Source organism: Parasteatoda tepidariorum, chromosome 6, assembly GCF_982258835.1.
Source record: "Parasteatoda tepidariorum strain Cologne lab strain chromosome 6, Ptep-v5.0, whole genome shotgun sequence".
Taxonomy (NCBI): domain Eukaryota; kingdom Metazoa; phylum Arthropoda; class Arachnida; order Araneae; family Theridiidae; genus Parasteatoda; species Parasteatoda tepidariorum.
The window spans coordinates 63084898-63103921 of NC_141760.1; the positions used below are offsets into that span (position 1 = coordinate 63084898).

At 30.8% G+C, this 19024-nt stretch overlaps 1 protein-coding gene across 4 annotated transcripts in view; it reads left to right on the top strand.

The window, feature by feature from the left end:
• The first annotated feature begins 801 nt into the window (after window positions 1–801).
• LOC107450158 (uncharacterized) overlaps window positions 802–19024 on the top strand; it is a 31599-nt gene continuing 13376 nt past the window's right edge. The window contains exons 1-7 of one of the 4 annotated variants that reach the window (XM_071178549.2): window positions 945–1114; window positions 2806–2855; window positions 4567–4691; window positions 6358–6512; window positions 6642–6718; window positions 8566–8697; window positions 9987–10064. In XM_071178549.2, the coding sequence (XP_071034650.2) occupies window positions 4607–4691; window positions 6358–6512; window positions 6642–6718; window positions 8566–8697; window positions 9987–10064 (527 nt within the window). In that variant the 5' untranslated portion in view covers window positions 945–1114; window positions 2806–2855; window positions 4567–4606. Of the gene's footprint in view, window positions 1352–2805; window positions 2856–4566; window positions 4692–6357; window positions 6513–6641; window positions 6719–8565; window positions 8698–9986; window positions 10065–19024 lie in introns of all 4 variants that reach the window. The other 3 variants (XM_071178546.2, XM_071178550.2, XM_071178547.2) reach the window with 3 other exon arrangements.

Sequence of the window (19024 nt, forward strand, 5' to 3'; positions counted from 1 at the left end):
AACAAATGTTTCATTCAACTCAAGATAACTAACTTAAACATAACTAATGCCTAGGATATCATGCCTAGTAGGGAGTTGGGCCAATGTCCGAGAATAGTGAGTTCGATCCCCGCTCTCGAAGACTCGTGAACAAAATGGTGACTTGGTGCATGCTAAATCTGTCTGAGTTACAAAGTCCTCCAAGTTCACATAACAAATCAATATTTCTGAGGGTGCTGGAGCAGTAAACTGATCATGCTTTAGTTCAGGTTAAAATTATGATCCACGGATGGGTGGTGTGTGAATGTGTCATCCCTTGTAAAATGGGATGTAATGCATGTATGTTGTCTCCGGATCATCCTCGGGGATGTTTCCCAAACCTTCGCCAATAGCCCATTGTGCAGCTCTGGTGCGACGAACGATATGAAAATTTTTGAGCCAGTGTCGGATGTTCTGAACTTCGTATGCGCAGTGAAGGGTCCCGCAGTGAACTGATCGTTAAGACTCGGTTCCCAGCCGATCACCGAAGTCAAGCGTCACTGGCTACGGTCAGTGTGTGGTTGGGTGAACACTTGGATCAGTCTGCGTAGGTACCGAGGGTGTGCGGTATTGGTCCTCGTCCTCGTTAAACTGTGCTACCGTAAAGCGCTCGACTTCGCGCGCAGGTCGTCGGGCTACCGAAGCGGGGGTGCCATCCCCTCTGCTGAGGATCAAAATTGTGATGGCCTGTCTTCGGATCATCCTCCGGATGTTTCCCAGACCGTCGCCAATAGCCCATTGTGCAGCTCTAGTGCGACGTAAATTAACAACAACAACAAAGCAGTGAAGGATTTTTTGTTGATTTTGCTGCTTTCTGACATTGAAGGCAGAAACTGTAACTGTTTTAAAATTTAACCTTTCAGCAATCAGTTATTGTACAGAAATAGGCAGTCAAAAACTCCTATGCTAAACAACTATTTTCAATCGTGAGTAAATTTGAAATACTATTTATTTTTCAAACTGTTTTATGTAATCTATGAAATTTTATCTGTATTTAGCTTTTTTAATTCTTAACTTTCATTATTTGTGTTAATGCTCTTGAAAATTAACCATCTGCAGTTTTCTGTAACTTAATTTCTAATTGTCAATTTCTGAAGTAAGTATGCACCCGAATAATAATTTTATCGGAATAACATTACCGATCAGTAATTAAGAGAAATTTATTGCTGCAAGCAGGGCTCCATCGGGTCAGGTGAAACCTGGAATTGTCAGGGAATTTTATTTTAACTCTAAAAATCAGGGAATAGTCTGAGTAAAAAAATTTTTTTTTACAAAAAACATGGCATATTCCAATAGCATACCTGGAAAATAACCAGTTTTAGGATTATCGATGGTAAGAGTAATAAGTTATTGAGATTCTACTTAAATAGTTCTAACATCTATTACAGTTATCTTATAAAATTCCACTTTTTAGTGAAACTTTTCCATGTCATTCTCATTTAATTATATTTTTTTGCTTATAAAATCTAATATTTGACATTACAAAATTTTCTGATAAAAAATTGCATGATACAGATAAAATATGGTACGGATTTTCATTGAAATTGCCTGGAAAGTTGGAATTTTTTTCTGAAATTGAGGGGGAACCTTGAATAAAGTGAAGCAGCTATTTTAATACAATTAATGCTTCATGAAACTATCTTACTTATGATGGCTTTAAAAAATTATTTATTTTTTTGTGTGATTTTTTTAGGGGATTTTTTTGATTGCTATTTTTAATAGTAGCTACTCGTTTTAACAAAGGGGATATTTCCGTATTGTGATCTGTCGCAGCAACTGCAATTGCCAAGGTGCCAAATAGATTTTAAATTTGCAAATTTTTAAAAAAATAACATGTAGATGTTTGCCCGGAAGTGGCTACGAGTTATACCTTTCGAATTGGTCCCTTTCAGTGATGTTTTTTTTAGTTTCTCGACTTGGCGTTTCCAAGACTTGGCGATTATTCTGTCACTGATCACGATACGGTAATCTCCCCATAACAAATTACTAATAAATATTTTACAGTGCCATTGGAATTGGTTTTTTTTTTTACTTGCTAACTCATCTTTTAATAACCAAATCTTTATGTAGCACTAAATATTTATAAAACTTCTAAAATTTAAAAATCTACTGAAGATTCTACTTCTTTCCCTTTCTTAATATTAAGTTGATACATAATTTATATGACGCTCGGTGGCTGAGCGGTAGCGTTTCGCGCTTCCGTGTCACAGGTCCTGGGTTCGGTCCTCTGGCCGGGCAAGGTTCACTCAGCCTGTCATCCCTTCAGTGGGTCGATAAATGAATACCAAGCATGCTGCCGAATAACCGGAACATCTGCTCCTGCACCCCAGAGCCCAAGGTCAAGAAAACTGAGATGGGCACAGTAGGCCTTGGCCCTCAAGGGCTATCGTACCACTGAGTTTAGTTTAGTTACATAATTTATATTAAAATAGTTGAAAATGGAATTAAAATAGTTCTGTAAGCTTTACAAAATGTCAAAAAATAAACTATTTTAAAGTATTATATTTCCCAATCAAAAAGTTATCATAGAAATTCAATGTAGGTACATGTGTTGACTTTTGTAACTGACTTAAGAAAATACTCTTTCTTGTGTAAACTTATTTTTTAAAAATTAATTAAAGACAAACTTAGAAAAATGTTCATGTTCCATTAAATATTTTAAATTTTTTTTCAATTAATAAAAATAGGATTATTAAAATTATTGTAGAGAAATGCTTAGAGTTATTAAAAATATTGCCCCCTTCCCAATAGTGCAAAATTTTTTTTTTAGCTCAAAATTTTTTTCAGAAGATATTGCATGGAAGATAAATCAAATTCTGGACCTGCTGGGATATCAGGTTTTTTATTAATAATCAATTTAATATTCTTTAATACGATACAATTGGAATCAATATTAACCATCCTAGATTAAAATATAAAGTACTGCAAATAATATACTAGATAAGTCTCAAAAAGTTTAAAGAAAAAATTATTTCAATTTTCTAAGATTCAGAAACTATATTTAAAGAGTTGACGTTTTAGACAGTGATGTATTAGTTTACTAAGGGCAGAAATATTCTGATGTGCGGCCCTACCAAATAGCTCAATTGTAACACTAACAGTACCACCTTTAGGACACCTATATCTAAAGCTTAGGGCTGGTAGGCTCTCCAATTTGTAGGATGAAAAACAGAAAGAAGTTCAAAAGATTTTGTGTTCATTGACCCAAAGGAAATAGCATACCAAATATATAACAATGTTTCAAAAAATCTAGCTATGTGAGCATGCTTTACTATTCACAAAAAGAAAAAAAACTCAGACATTTCAAACTTTTATTGTAACACTTAAAATTTGCTTGCTGAAAATTAAAGCTAGTGCTTGCTTAATCAACATAACTAATCTCACCTGCTTTATTTTTATTTTCAAACTCCTAGTTTTAATGACTGTGTTATTTCTCTTCAATAAAATAAGAAATTTTAAAAGTTGTAATTTTTTACTGAAGAGAAATTATTTTCATTTTTAAATTTTCAAAAATTCCTTGAACTATATTTGTTATGGGCATGGTTAATTAGCATAATTAATTATGAATATTGGTTAATTAACATTTTCTGTTAAAAAGTAAAATTGTGTAAAAATTTCATGTTCTGATTGTTTTTGAAACAGGCAATAATCATCAGGACTTGAAAATCTCGAAATTGAAATTTTTGTAAACTTAAATAAGTTTGAAACAATAATTAAAATTTTTTCTTGCAAGTTATAAAATATTTGCTTATTTTTAGCCTAGGAGAGTCACAGATATATTTTCAATTATTGCATCTAGCTTTCAGATTATTGCGTATTCCTAATATTTACAATATAGTTCTGTGTGAGTTTTAAAAGTAATTTTAGTTTAAATATTTCTTAGAGGACGTCTATTTTGAAAAGCTGCAAACCATTACATGCAAAACTGAAATTTAGATTTTTCTGCTGTCAAAATATCTATATGGCTGCTCTTTTGTTGTTATAAACTTTTTCTCAGTATTACAAACTTTTTACATGGTTATAAGTTTTTCAATTTAATAATATCTAGGTTTATATGAAATTGATACAAAATTTATAACCATTAAATTTAACTGATAAAATCAGTAATTTATTTGCCATAATGCTCAATTTTAATGCTATAATAATATTTTTATTGCTATAAGTACTAATTGATTATTTATATTGTTATCAGTTTCCATTGAAAATAAAACTTCAATTAATAAATTGGATGTCTAATAAACTTATTAGATAGTTGAGAAAAATGTATTACTTTTAGGGTACAAAAGAAAATTTGTAAAATATTTTAGTTTTAACCCAGAAAATTTTGTGATGTCAAATTTTCTCTGCTGCATTTATGGCATAAAATGTTTTTTTTTTTTTTTTTTTGTTGTTGTTTATTTTCAATTTGATTTATATGCCAGATTTTTATCATACTTATATTGTTTGCTACCTTATTGCTCCTACATTTGAAATGCACCAAAATACATGATGTATAAGATAATATCAAATTCGATCCGTGTTAAACTTAACTTTTATGTTTGTTTTTAGATTTATCTTTAAATCTTGTGTGAAATTGATTTATCTAACAATGTGGAATGATTTGAACCTTACCAGGCCACTACAAGATATTTGTGAATATTCTTATAACAGCAAGAAAGATGCTGCCTTAATTGGTAAGATATTATATTTTCTGGCTGAAAACTTATGTCTCTTTCAAATAATATTTTTTCTTAGCTAAATCACTTTTCTGTGTATGCAACAGTACAGTGCTATGTGCATATGCCATAATACAAGAGCAATCTATTGTAATTTTATGTAATGTCCCAGTCTTGTGGCAGAATTTTTTTGGGCTTTTTGCGACGAACCTCTCTAGTAATATCTTTCTGCAAGATACTTTTAATGATAACAAATATACATGTTTCGAATTTAAAATAACAAAAATGTTGTGTTTACAAAAAGAAAGAAAAAGAATTGATAAAATAAAATTGTATCTAATTTTTTTTTCAATTGAATCTGTAATATTCTTTTTATTCCAATATTATTGGCAATATTCTCACATTTAGTAGGGCGAAAAATACACTAATTATTTCCTTTTAAGCATTTTGTCATCATCACATTAAAAAAAATAAATAAATAAAAAATCGTGAAATTCGCAGCATTAACTATTAAAAAAGGCTCCACAGTGAAATCACGTGGATTGAACTCTTCAAAAAGGAGTTACTAAATGTGTGTTTCGGTTCAAGATTTAGTTGTTGTTATAAACAAGTATTAAAAATATCAGATTTTAAACCTATGTGGAAATCTATAGCAATAATTGCCAAAAAAAAAAAAAAATCTATAGAATCATTGTGAAGCTTATATTAATATTCAAATGCTCGATTCAAATTTCCCATATTGTCAGAAATATATATCTGTATTTTTAAAAACATAAAATCAACATCAATAACTCTAAAAAAAAAAAAAAAAAATACCAATCAGAACAATACATGGATTTACAATTCTATCAGCATAAATTGAGCATGCCAATTGAGTGTGATTTTTGATTTTTCATATTATAAAATTGAAATTCTAGCTGAATCCATTCATAGTAAAAATTTTTATTCTCAAATAAGAATAGAAAACTCAGGAGTATTTCTTTCCCTTCTGATGCTAGAGAAAGACATCTTTTTATATGCATAATTCTGCAAAAAAAAAAAAAAAAATCTGTTGAAAATTTCTGCAGAAAAGATTAACAAAATTTTTTTACTCCATTATTTATCATTTTTTATTATTTAAAAAAAAAAGAAAAAGAGAAATCATGAGCAGTTCTTTCCTCTCTGATGCCCGAAAAAGGCATCTTTTGAATATGATTCTGTGAGAAGAAAAAAAATCTTTCAAAAATAAAAGATTTTAAATTTATTTCTTGGCCTTGTTAGAGGTCTACTTCTGTTTCGTTTGTCTGATATCTTCAATATTATTTCTGATGTCTTAATGCTATTTTTATTCATTGAGCTGCTGCTGTGGTTAGCACACCTGCCAGAGATGGCAGTCTCTGATCCACGTTAGATTATTCAAAAAATTACTTCTCATTTGTTGCACAAAGTTCATATTTAAAACGAAAGGAATTAAGCTTTTAAAATTGTTTAGAAAACTATAGCAATAATTTAAGCTTGATAATATGCCAGTGGCTCAATGGATGTGATTTTTTGCCCATTATTTTAAAGCTAGATTTTGATTGTAGAGAGTGACTTAATTTGGAACCAGCCTATTTTAACCAAATACATAAAATTTTTGTGTTTGTTCTTGCATTTGTACAAGGATATAAAATTATGTTTTTATGTGTTTTTCCTTTAAAAATAGATAGTCTGCCTGACTTAATAAGCATATTGACATCATCAGCAGAGATATTAACTACAGAGCATCCAATATGGGAAGAAGTCAAGATATATAGAAATCTTCAAACAAAATACAAAAGAATCTTACATTGCGATAAGTGCTTGCAATATCTTCAAAGAGTATGTGCTAATATTTTCTTCTCAATGGATAATAATTTGATAACCAATAGTTATTCAAATGATTTATTTGTTTGTAAATGCTTCATTATTTAATTTTCAATCATTTATGTAATCATGGTTTATTGATAGGTTAGCACTTGCCTAAGAAAGATGGTATTGTTGGATCTATCTTCAGTTTATCTAGATATGGCTGATAAACTTATAATGTAAGTAAAAAAAAACTGTATCTAACATTTCATTGTGTCAGCATTTTTCATTTGTAATATTTTTAATAAAATTCTTCTGGAATAATCAGCTTTATATTTAAAAAAAATATTACAAATTGAGCGCCTACATCCGAATGGGGTGGTCAAGGTGTGAATCCCAGCGGTGGTTGGTCGATATAAATTTTGCTCGCTGATTATACCATTTATGATGCTGGCATAGAAATATCCTCAGCAATAGATGGATCATTGGTCAGAATTCTCTTTTCTTTCAGATTAACTATGGGAGGTTTTCGTTGTTTTTCTCTCCATGTGATGCAAATTAGGGTTTGTTCCATCAAAAAGTCCTTATCGAAGGCTTGTTTGTCCTAATGCTTGATCCAGGAATTTCCTTGTTCTCTTTGTTGGATTCAAAATTACAAAGCTACCAAGTTTATACTATTAATATAATATTTTGTATTTCAGTAAAATCTTTTGTTGATTGTAATAAATCTTTGAATTGTAAGACAAATAAAAAAGTTAGATATAAAAATATTTTAAAGCATAAAAATTGTATCAAAGTTTTATATTTCTGAAGATTCTACGATTTGCTATGCATCACCCTTAAATTTGATATTAAGTTAATTATCATTCATTTGAATGAAACATGCTTAAGAAGTGTGCATTTTTACTTTGCTAAGACATCAGTTTAATTCTGTTTGATTAATATTTTAATTGTTATTAACAGTGTTCTTCCTAAGTGTTTTTAGAAGGGTGGTCCACCCTGCCTGCCTTTTTACGGGGGTAAATGCGCCATCCTTGCCCTTTTTGTAAAATTATTGTCCCCTCTTTTTTAAGAAAAAAAAAAGGCTCGATTTTAAGAAAAGAAACTGGTAGCAGAAACCAGAATCTTCAGATTACCTTAACTACTGCAAATTATTTTTAGATTAAGTTAATATGTATAAAATATTATTTCTCATATTTATTTCAGAATTTTAAATTCCATTTTGAAGGTCGTTAATCTAGTTAATTGTAATTGTTATTATTTTCATGATGAGTGCCCTTCAAACTGATAGTGCCCTTCTTTTTGAAAAAGCACCCTTTTTTATGCCCTTTTTTATTTTTTATCTGTTATTAATATGAACTGACTCTTGCATACATCATGGATATGTGTTAGAGTAAATTCTGATATCTTACACGCATCATGGATATGTATAGGATATATTATTATATTAGATATCTTATTATTATTGCATATTAAATAATGGTTTCAGTTAGTTTTAGGCTAGTTTTTAACTAAAAATAATTTTTTACAAGTCTCATAGAACTGACAGCCTGCCCCTTTATAATAATGAATTAAAAAAGTTTATTAAAAAAAAGTGATACTTTTGTTTAAATAATTACCTCACTGACAAAATTTCATCCTTCAAATATATACAATGTAATATAATGACTTGTCAAACATGACGTTATGTTATAAATATATTTAAATTCAATGCACATTACATTTTATATTCAATGAATGTGCATAAATATTACATATGTTTTAAATATTTTATATATATATCTATAATACTTTATACATATATAATTTCAAATATAAATATGCACGTGTGTGAAAGATGGTTATTTTATAATCTTGATTTTGTATATAAGCTGTATATTAAATAGATTAATTCATTGTGCGACAAGGCACTCTAAGTGTCTAGGCATTTATCTTCTGTGTGTCATTTTGTTATTAAATTACTGGAAAAAGTGCCATTTTGCATTAAAATGAAGGCAAGCTCTATGGGGGTTGTCTTTTAATATTTCAAAGCAGAAGTTATACCAATTGTATTATGTTCAATTATTTAGTATTTTTTTATTGCCAGTGAAATTCAAAGTAAGAAAGATGCAACTTATTTTCTGCCATCCCGTCAACAATTAGAGTTTGTACTTATTCGAACACAATCAGCTGCTAAACTTATATGTGAATCTTTGCACTATTCAAGAGAAACATTCTGGTATCCTTTTGATATTGTTTTTTTGAAAAAAATTAGTATAATAACTAATAAAAAATTATGTTCTTCATGTTGTTACTGAAAGAAATTACGTGTAATTGTTTTTTATAATTAAAGTAATATTTGACTAAGTATGATAGTATAAATATTTCTGCTAAATTTTGCAAATTTGCAACATTTTTGTTTACCATGATCTCTCAATTCCAATTTATTATTTTTTAAATGGGATATTTAAGAAATAATTTGCTTTTATTTTTTAAAAAAGAAGATAAATAAAATAAATCCTATGATTTAAACTTGATTTATCACCTTATTAGGTGGACCTTAAAGTAATGTTTCAGTGCATTTGATATTTATTATCAAGATTTTATTTTTAATCAATAATGTACTCACCCTCGTTAGCAAGTACCTTTCAATGCCGGAACAGAAATGGATTGAAAAATTTAAATTTCCTTTTAAGATTAATGAATATTTAAAGCACCGAAACAACATTACTTTACGGTTTACCTAATATAATAAACATAAAATTGTGCAACTGCAATTATAAATGTTATTATTTTAAATTTTGTGACAGAATAAAGCTTACTAAAGGCTGTATATAATCTAATAAAGGTTGTAGTATTTTAATTCTGTTATAAAAGTCTGACTTGGTTTAAAATTTTATTGAGGATTTCTATGTTTTTAGGGGAGGAATAAATTAATTATAGACCAAATATTTGACTTTAATTGATTCATTGTATTTCTGTAGTTAATTTAATTACAATAAAATTTTTAAATTTCAATTGAGTTGGAGTTAAATGTTTAAAATACATTAGTTAAAGAAAAGAAACAGGTAAGTATATTATATCAGAATTTTTCATAATTAAGTGGTATGAAGTTCCTTTAAATATTAATGTTTGAAACATTTTCTCTTTAAGAAAGGTAGAAAATATATTATTTCTTGAAAATTAATTCAAATTAATACTTAATTTAATGTTCACAAATTGTGCCTTTTTAAAGATTACTGCTATTTTAAAACTCGGCAAATGGTGTTTTATGTAGTATTTTTTTTAATCTAATTATTGAAATCCCCTTGTTATACATAGTTTGTATTTTAAGTGTTTTTTTTTAAAATTTAAACAGTTTGCACTTCTTTAAATAATGCTCAAAGCTTTGTACTGCATTTGTAATTGTTATTGATTCATATTTGTCTTTATACTGTTTTAAAATATCCTTGTCACATTATATATATATATATTTATCTAATACTAATTTACTAAAAATAGTTCTTTTTACCTTAATTTTTTTTAAAGTTATTTGATTCAAAGATTAAAAGTAGGCCACTTAATCATAAATTTAATGATGGCTACTTCAGTCACAGCTAGACTAAAGTAAGTATTTTATTTTTTATAATTTTTTTTATATTTATTTTTGAGAAAAAGTTAAATATGAAATTCGTTAATAATTCTTATTCATTTCGCTATTCATTTCGTTTTGTTAAAAACATGGTTGATTAATTGTCTAAATGAGTAGGTTTTAAATTAAATATTTTGACATTTACTGAAGAAAATGGCTTATTACATAAAGCAGGTATGTTTTATTACATTTTATACGTTACAATCTTTGAGATGTGTGTGAGAGTGTTATTACAATTGTATTAAAAGAGAGGTTGAATTATAAGGGGAAAATTAAATATTAGTTGATGATAGCAAACAATGTCCCACCTATGTACTTCTTGCAGATGTATCCAGTTTTTTTTTGTGAAGTTATTGTAATGAATGGTTGCCAAGATATGAATTGAGTTGTAGTTGATGTGTGTTTTGAAATTTTTAAAATTGTGGAAGAAAGATTTTAGGGCAAGATGAAGGCGTTCAAACCGCTTTGGCAACATATGCTGAAGAACGCCACAACAATGGTGGATAAAAATGTTTTCTAAAGCATCCTAAAAAATCAAATAGTTAAAAAAGAGGTACACTTTGTACTAAGCTGAAGACCTGCCAGTAATGTACTCATTAAAAAAGCTAATCAGGGTCAAAGGCAGTCTTTACGGCAAGGGATGAGACCCAGTTACAAAAACAACATCGGAGAAGAAGCAAAGAGGAAAAAACGATGAAAAAATTAACATGCAAGGCAAAAGAAGGAATAAGAAAGATTAAATTTGGTGAAAAAAATTAAAGGAGATCAGTACTCAAAAGTGTAAAAACAGGCATAAATATTCTGAAATTTATTGAAAAATATCACAAAAGAATCTTGAGTCCAAAATTTAAAGAAGGAACACTAAATAAAATAAAGTAATTAAATTAAAAAGAAGAAATAGAATAACATAGAAAAATATAATACAAATAAGTTAATATGTCGCAGATCACTTTGACAAAATCCAATGTTAAGCCTAGATTTAATTGTAACTTTTGAAAGCTATTTTTCTCCTTTTTTTATTGAAAAAATCCTTCTATTTTCAATGGAAATAAAGAACAAAAATTCGCTTTTACAAAAATTCGTTAAAAAGGAAAATATTAATTATAAAATTGCATAATTTAAAAAGCCTAAATTAGTAACTGTTATAATGACTGAAAGGAGTTAGAGAAAGATATATACAGGGTGATTCTAAAAAGATGGGCAAAATTTTAGGAAGTGATAGTACACACCCAAACAAACAATTTTTATCAAAGAATGCATGGTCAAAAACAAAACGCGAAACCGCTAGAGGGCGCCAAAGTTTATGTTATGTCAAAAACACACAAAGAACGATGAAGTTAAGTTATAAAAGCAAATTTAATGTGATTACAAAAAGTGTTCAGTGGCCGGCAAAGGCTATGCACGCAGTACAATGGTGAAGAAAAGATAGGCGAACATTCTGAAACACACAGGCATATCACGAACTTTCCCTGCAGCGGCCGAAAGCTTGTCGACAAGTAACGCAGCGCAGTAACTTGCAACAGGAATGGATCTTTCACGTTTGCATCAAGCAACTTTCCAAATGAGCAGCACCTTTGGGTTTTGTTTTCGACCATGCATTCTTTGATAAAAATTGTTTGTGTACTATCACTTCCTAAAATTTTGCCCATCTTTTTAGAATCACCCTGTATATATATATATATATATATATATATATATATATATATATATATATATATATATATATATATATATATATATATATATATATATATATATATATATATATGTGTGTGTGTGTGTGTATGTGTGTGTGTAGGGTTCGTACCAGCAATGAAAATTTAGTGGTCCTGTCAGGGTCACGTGATGTAATAACACGCATTTTCTGATGTTGCGAGCTAAAAGCTTGATATTATAGATATGATCATTTTTTGTTTTGTTTTGGTTTTTTGGACGATGGATGGAAAAGAATAATAAAATGGTGAATTAGTTTTTTTGTAGAATTTTGCGTTATTTCTTTTGTAAAAGGTTACGACTGACAAATGTGCGGGGAAACCCCAATGGATTTCAATATAAAAGATTGGTAGTTGTTTGTTCTATGAATTTCAAGTTGTTTGATGGAAGATAGTGAGTTATTTAGATTGTCTTGAAATTGGTTTAGGAAGTGGCATTTTTTTTTGTAAGAAGGTGCAGTTTAGAAAGTAGTAGGTGAAAAATGGCATTTTTAGGAAGAGCTTTAAAAGTAGATTTGAAGTGTTTGGCGGAAGAGTTAGGAGAAACGGCAACGGAAGACATGAGAGTTACCGAATTAAAGAAGATTATATTGGCAAGTACGGAGTACGAAGAGGAGTTTGTGAAGGAATTATTAAAAAGAATAGTTAGTGGAAGAGAAGAAATAAAGCGCCAACAAAAAGAAGATGAAATTAGGCGACAAGAATATGAAATTAAGCAACAGGAAAGGGAAGACGAATTAAAGCGGCGAGAACAGGAAAGGGAAGATGAATTAAAGAGGCGAGAACAGGAAAGGGAAGGTGAATTAAAGCGGCGAGAACAGGAAAGGGAAGATGAATTAAAGCGGCAAGAAAAGGAATATGAATTGGAGAGGTTGAAGATAGAAGCTTCATTGGTACATACTGGTACTATAGGAGAGACGAGCAGCTCTCGAAATGAAGAAACAAGAGAACATGTACCTGGTGGATTGCAAAAATTAATGCGTACTTTTGATCCAAAAGAAGGTGATATAAGTTTTTATCTAATATTGTTTGAAAGACAAGCACGAAGAGTCCATATAAAAGAAGAAGATTGGGTAACGCATCTTGTTGGATTATTGCCTCTAGAAATGGCGAATTTAATTGCAAGGGAGCCTGAAGAAAAAGCAAATGATTATAAACATGTAAAATGTATGTTATTGAAAAGGTTTAAATTGAGCCCAGAAGCATTTAAAATAAAGTTTAAGAGACATTGTAAAGCGGCTGAGAGCACTTGGCGAGATTTTGGATTTGAATTGGCGAACTATTTTAACGAATGGGTTTCGGGACTAAAAATTAATGATTTCGACAGCCTGAAACAACTTGTCATTGTCGAACAGATAAAAGAACGAGTACCTGGAGACATACAAAATCATTTTATTGATGAGTGGAGTAGAATTTGCTCAGTTGACACACTTGCTGAGAAGCTAGATGAGTACGAGAATGCAAGGAAATATAACCAAACTACTAAATTCATTGCTTCTCAACCATATAGGAACTTATACCGGGAAAAACCAAACATGGTTAGTAGAAGATATCATACACTTGGTGAAGGATATAAACATGAGCATAACAACCATGGCAGAATTGATAAGCGGAGTTCTTCCCAAAATCCAGTCACATGTTTTAATTGTGGACGAGTAGGACACTTGGCACGATTTTGTCGAGATAATAAAGAGAGGAGAAGAAACATTGAAGGCAAAGTGGCCGAGGTTCAAGTATCGGAAGGGCAAGTATCCGAAGTTAAGGTACTCAGAAATGGAAATATCGAAAGCAAAGTAGTCACTGCAAGATTTAACGGTGAAGTCATGATAGGAAACAAAAAATGTAAAGGCGTTCAACCAAAAATAGCTGCCCTTAAGAAAGTTAGAATTTCATATAATGGAAATGAATACGAAGCTGTAGTAGATTCTGGTGCACAAATAAGTGTATTTAAAAACGATATAGTGGGTAAGGAAGTGGATTACAAAGGGCATATAATATTACAACCTGCGTTTGGCGAAAGTCTAAAAGCTGAATTAAAAGAAGTGGAAATCGCTTTGGTAACGGAAGGATATATTACGCCTATAATTAAAACGATGATAGCAGCCGTCAATGGGTTAAATGCTGACATTTTGTTGGATGCTGAAACTTATGAGGCATTATTAGAACAAAAAAGAGTATACAATCCCAGTTTTACTGCTGCTATGAAGCTAAGATCAGATTCCCGAAAGGAGCAGTTATATATGAGTGCAAGTGACGGAGAAGAGCAGCAGGAGCCAACAGTAGGTGAATGCGGTGATAAAAAGAATGGAAATGAAACCGAACGATTCAAGATACAACAACAAAGTTGCGATACTCTCCAAGAAGCATGGAAATTGGGGAAGCAAAATAAAGGAGGGTATGTGATACAAAATAATATACTATGCCATGAAGAGCTGTTGGACGGGAATAGAATACAACAATTAGTAATTCCCGAAATTAGAAAAGGTAAAATACTAGAAATTGCCCACGAGTCAGTATTCGGAGCACATCTAGGAGCTCGTAAAACAATTCAAAGAATTAAATTTTCCTTTTATTGGCCAGGGATGGTCAAGGAAATTAAAGCTTATTGTAGCTCATGTCATGGGTGCCAAGGTAGAAGAGTTGTTCGTTCAGTAGACAAAATTCCGATAACACCTGTGTCACGTCCTGAACTTCCATTCCAAGTGGTGAACGTAGATCTAATTGGTCCTCTAGATCCAGTATCAGCACAAGGACATAAATATATCCTTTGTTTGATGGACCAACATTCAAGATGGCCTGAAGCAGTCCCGCTCAAATCGTTAACGGCAAGGAATACATGTGAAGCACTGCTCGAAATATTCTGTAGGACAGGAATTCCAGAAGTAATCGTGGTGGATAATGCGACAAATTTTACGGCAAGTTTAACGCAAGAGTTTTTGAAGGTTTTAGGAGCTTGTCCGCGATTTTCAACGCCATACCATCCGGAAGGGAACGGATTGATTGAAAGATGGAACCAAACTTTCAAAAATATGCTACATCACATTATTAGAGAAGTAGGAAGAAATTGGCATCGACACATACCATTTGTACTATGGGCTTATCGAGAAGTTCCAAATGCAACTACAGGAGTACCACCTTTTCTGCTAATGTACGGGAGAGAACCGAAAGGCCCGTTATCTATATTGAAGTCAATTTGGGCCGGAGATATGTTTTTACCTTTGAATATGAAAGGATCAGCGGAGGAATATTTAAAAGAGTTAAAAGGAAAATTAGAAATAGCAACCGAAAAGGCAAGGTTAACAAGTGATGTGCAACAAAGTAATTATGCCAAATATTACAATAGAAGGAAAAAATACCGGGAATTTGCGCCAGGAGATCAAGTACTTGTGCTAATGCATGATTCATCCAATTCATTATATGCCAGATGGATAGGTCCAGTAAAGGTAATTAGAAGAGTGAAACCGAATTCGTATTATTTGCAAATGCCTGAAGGAAATTTAAGATTATTGCATGTTAACAAAATGAGAGAATACAAAGCGAGAATTCAAACAGTTGGAGTTGTCTATGATATTGATGATGAATTTGGTGAAATATACGAAACACCAACTCTTCCTACAGATGTGGAAAGCTATGAAGCATTGAAAGGATTAAATTTGGATTACTTACCCAAAATGCAACAAAATCAATTGAAAGATCTTTTACATAGACGCAAAACGTTGTTTTCGGGGAAGATAAGGATAGCTAAAGTTGGGAAACATGCGATAAAGCTGAAAGCTGAGGAGGATACGATGAAACCAAAAACGTATAAGATACCAGAAAACTTAAAGGGGAAAGTGGATGCACAGATCAATGAATTGCTAGCGTTAGGACTGATTGAACCGGTGGTAAGTGAGATAGCACACCCGGTAGTATGTGTTCATAAGAAAGACGGAACAATCAGGTTATGCATTGATTTCAGAAGTTTGAATGCTCTTACCGTTCCGGATGCATATCCAATGCAAAATATGATGGAGTTGAATTTCTTAGTAGGAAAGAAGAAATTCATTACTGTGCTAGATATGTTGAAGGGATATTGGGCTATACCGATGGAGAACGGCAGCAAACACCTCACAGCATTCCGAACTCACCGAGGCCAGTACCAATGGAATGTATTACCCTTTGGATTAAGAAATGCTGCTGCAACCTACCAAAGAGCTATGTCTAAAGTGGTTCAGTCCATGTCTGATTTCACTTGTGCTTATATCGATGATTTAGCAGTATTTTCTGATACGTGGGAGGAACATTTGATTCATCTTGAAGAAGTTTTTAAGAGATTGGAATATTTTAATTTCTCCGTGAACTTGAGAAAGTGCGAATTTGCTAGACAAAAGGTTAAATACTTAGGACATATTATTGGTTCAGGTAAACATGCTCCTGACAAAGAACGAATAAGAGTAATACAGAAATTAGAGGCACCCAAAACCAAAAAACAACTGAGAAGTGCTTTGGGATTATGCAACTTTTACAGGCAGTATATTCCAAACTTCGCAAAGATTGCTTTTCCACTAACAGAGCTTACTAAAAAGAAAGTTCCTAATGAGATTCCTTGGAGCGAAGAAGCTGAGAAGGCATTCAAGGAATTGAAGACGTCGCTATGTAAGATCGCAGAGTTACAAGTCCCAGACATAGAGAAACCATACTACTTGCATACGGATGCATCTCAAAATGCGGTCGGATGTTGTTTAGGGCAGTTAGATGAAGAAGGAAATATTCGTCCCATAGCTTTCGGTAGCCAGAAGCTGAATTCAACTCAACAGAAATGGTCTACAATTGAAAGGGAAGCTTATGCTATTATTTGGGCTTTGCAGAGATTTGAAACCTTACTCTGTGGTGCTAAGATTATTTTATTAACTGATCATAATCCCCTAGTATTTCTGACGAGTGCGACACCCCAAAGCCCGAGGTTGCAGAGATGGGCGTTAGCCATTCAACGCCATGATATTGAGGCAAGTCACATCAAAGGATCGAAACTTAGTAATGCAGATGCATTGTCCAGACTGTAAATATAAACTAAAATAAGACTCTGAACATTTTTTCCTATTATTATTATTAGGTGATTAAAGTAAATACCTAGTGTTAAGTTAAACCTAAGATTCAGTGAATATTTGGGTGAATGTGAAACATAGTTTGTTTATGTGTAAAGTGTGACCCTTAAATTATTTGCCATATTCGATCTTTGGATCTAATATGACTCTGGGGGGAAGGTGTCAGGGTCACGTGATGTAATAACACGCATTTTCTGATGTTGCGAGCTAAAAGCTTGATATTATAGATATGATCATTTTTTGTTTTGTTTTGGTTTTTTGGACGATGGATGGAAAAGAATAATAAAATGGTGAATTAGTTTTTTTGTAGAATTTTGCGTTATTTCTTTTGTAAAAGGTTACGACTGACAGGTCCAAAAACTGATATGGTAGACAAACTTGAATAAAATTGAACTGTAAAATTACATGATTCATGTTATGGTACACATTAAAAATTATTTATTGTCATCCATAACACTCTAAAACTAATTAGGTTCATTAGCCCATAATGATCGAATATTGGTAGTTATTAAAATAAAGTGTAAAAAGGCTAAAATAATGTTAGTAAATAGATTCAATATAAGGATTAAAATGCTGAGACCAAATAAATGAAGAGAACAACAAAAGTAAGAACTAACAAAACATTATACTACAAATTAAATATCAAAAAATTATAAAATTTTAAATAAAGTGAATCTAAAAGAGCAAAAAATATTATTTTATTATGAGCAATTTTACTGCCAGTACATGAATGCGAAACACAGCCCAACATTTAAATTTAAAAATTTTTCAACAGACACTTTCTATTATTCCATTTGTATACCAGGCATTTGAATTTCATTCCATGCATAGAGTAATAAAATTGGTACAACAAATATTGTTTAAATGCATTGAATTCTATGCAAGAAAACTATTTTCCGTTCCTATTTTGTAAATTGCAAAATTTCAAGACTACAAATTTGTCTCCCTTGCGTATAATTTTAGCGATGTTTGTGAAACATTTGGCGACAATTGTCGCCATATCATCCTACTGGCGTGAACCCTATATATATGTATATCATAAAATTAATTTATTAACAAACTTATATTGAAAAAAAAACTTTTTATTATAATTATATCTGGAGATGCTTAATTCTATAAAATGCTGTCCTACAGCATTATGGTGTTGTATTTTTTTTTCTTTTGTAATTGCTGTATGACTCAATTTTATAGATAAAAATTAATATATTATTTAATATAGCTAATTCAAAAATTATTAACTGTCAAGCTCGTAGGAAAAAATACGTAATTGGTAAAAAAACAAACGAACAATTATTGCAATATTAAGTGCTTTTTTTCTAATTTTTTAAACTTTTTTTTTTTTGCTTTGCATTACATTTTGCTTTGCTGCACAAAATCTGTGAAGCTTAGAAATTTGACATTAGGAAGGTATGTAGAAAAAGTACTGGGAGCGCGACAAAATTAAAAATAATTATAAATTTGGGAATTAGTTTGAGAATAATTTACTTTTATACTTATAGGGAAAAAAAATACCATGCTTCATCAATTTGTAGCCTGCTGCAATGCCACTACAAAATAAAAATTTGACGAGCTGAAAAACCCTATTTTTTGAGAACTTAGAACAATTTTGATTCGAAATTTTAATTTATTCGAAAGTTATTCGATATTTAACTCCTCTTTTGTATTAAACATGACTATTTATCCATTGTTCTAGAAAATTTATTTTTCCTTTATTTTTTAAAGTCAATATCGTGTAAGTGTCAATTTAAAGTTGTAAAAAAAGAAAGAGAGATTACAGAGAGAGAGGTATAAATTGTAATATTTATTGAGAAATTTTAAAAAATAAATTTGGAGCAATAAAATTAATATAGAGATAGCAAAGTTAATATAAAGCGATAAAAAATGTTTTTTATTTGAATTTTTATAAGTCTTGTTAACAAGTAAAATAATTACTTCTCATTTATTTCTATTTATTTAATCCCACAATCTCTATTCTTTAGGTTAACTTTTTTTTATTTCAATTACAGATTATTATTTTTCAATTCTAGTTAATTGTATATTTTGAAAGCAAAATGTAGTATGTTTTTGTGAAAAATTTACGAAAAAAATCAGTGATAAATTGAGAAGCAATTATAGGGGTTGATGAGGATAGGCTCCTAG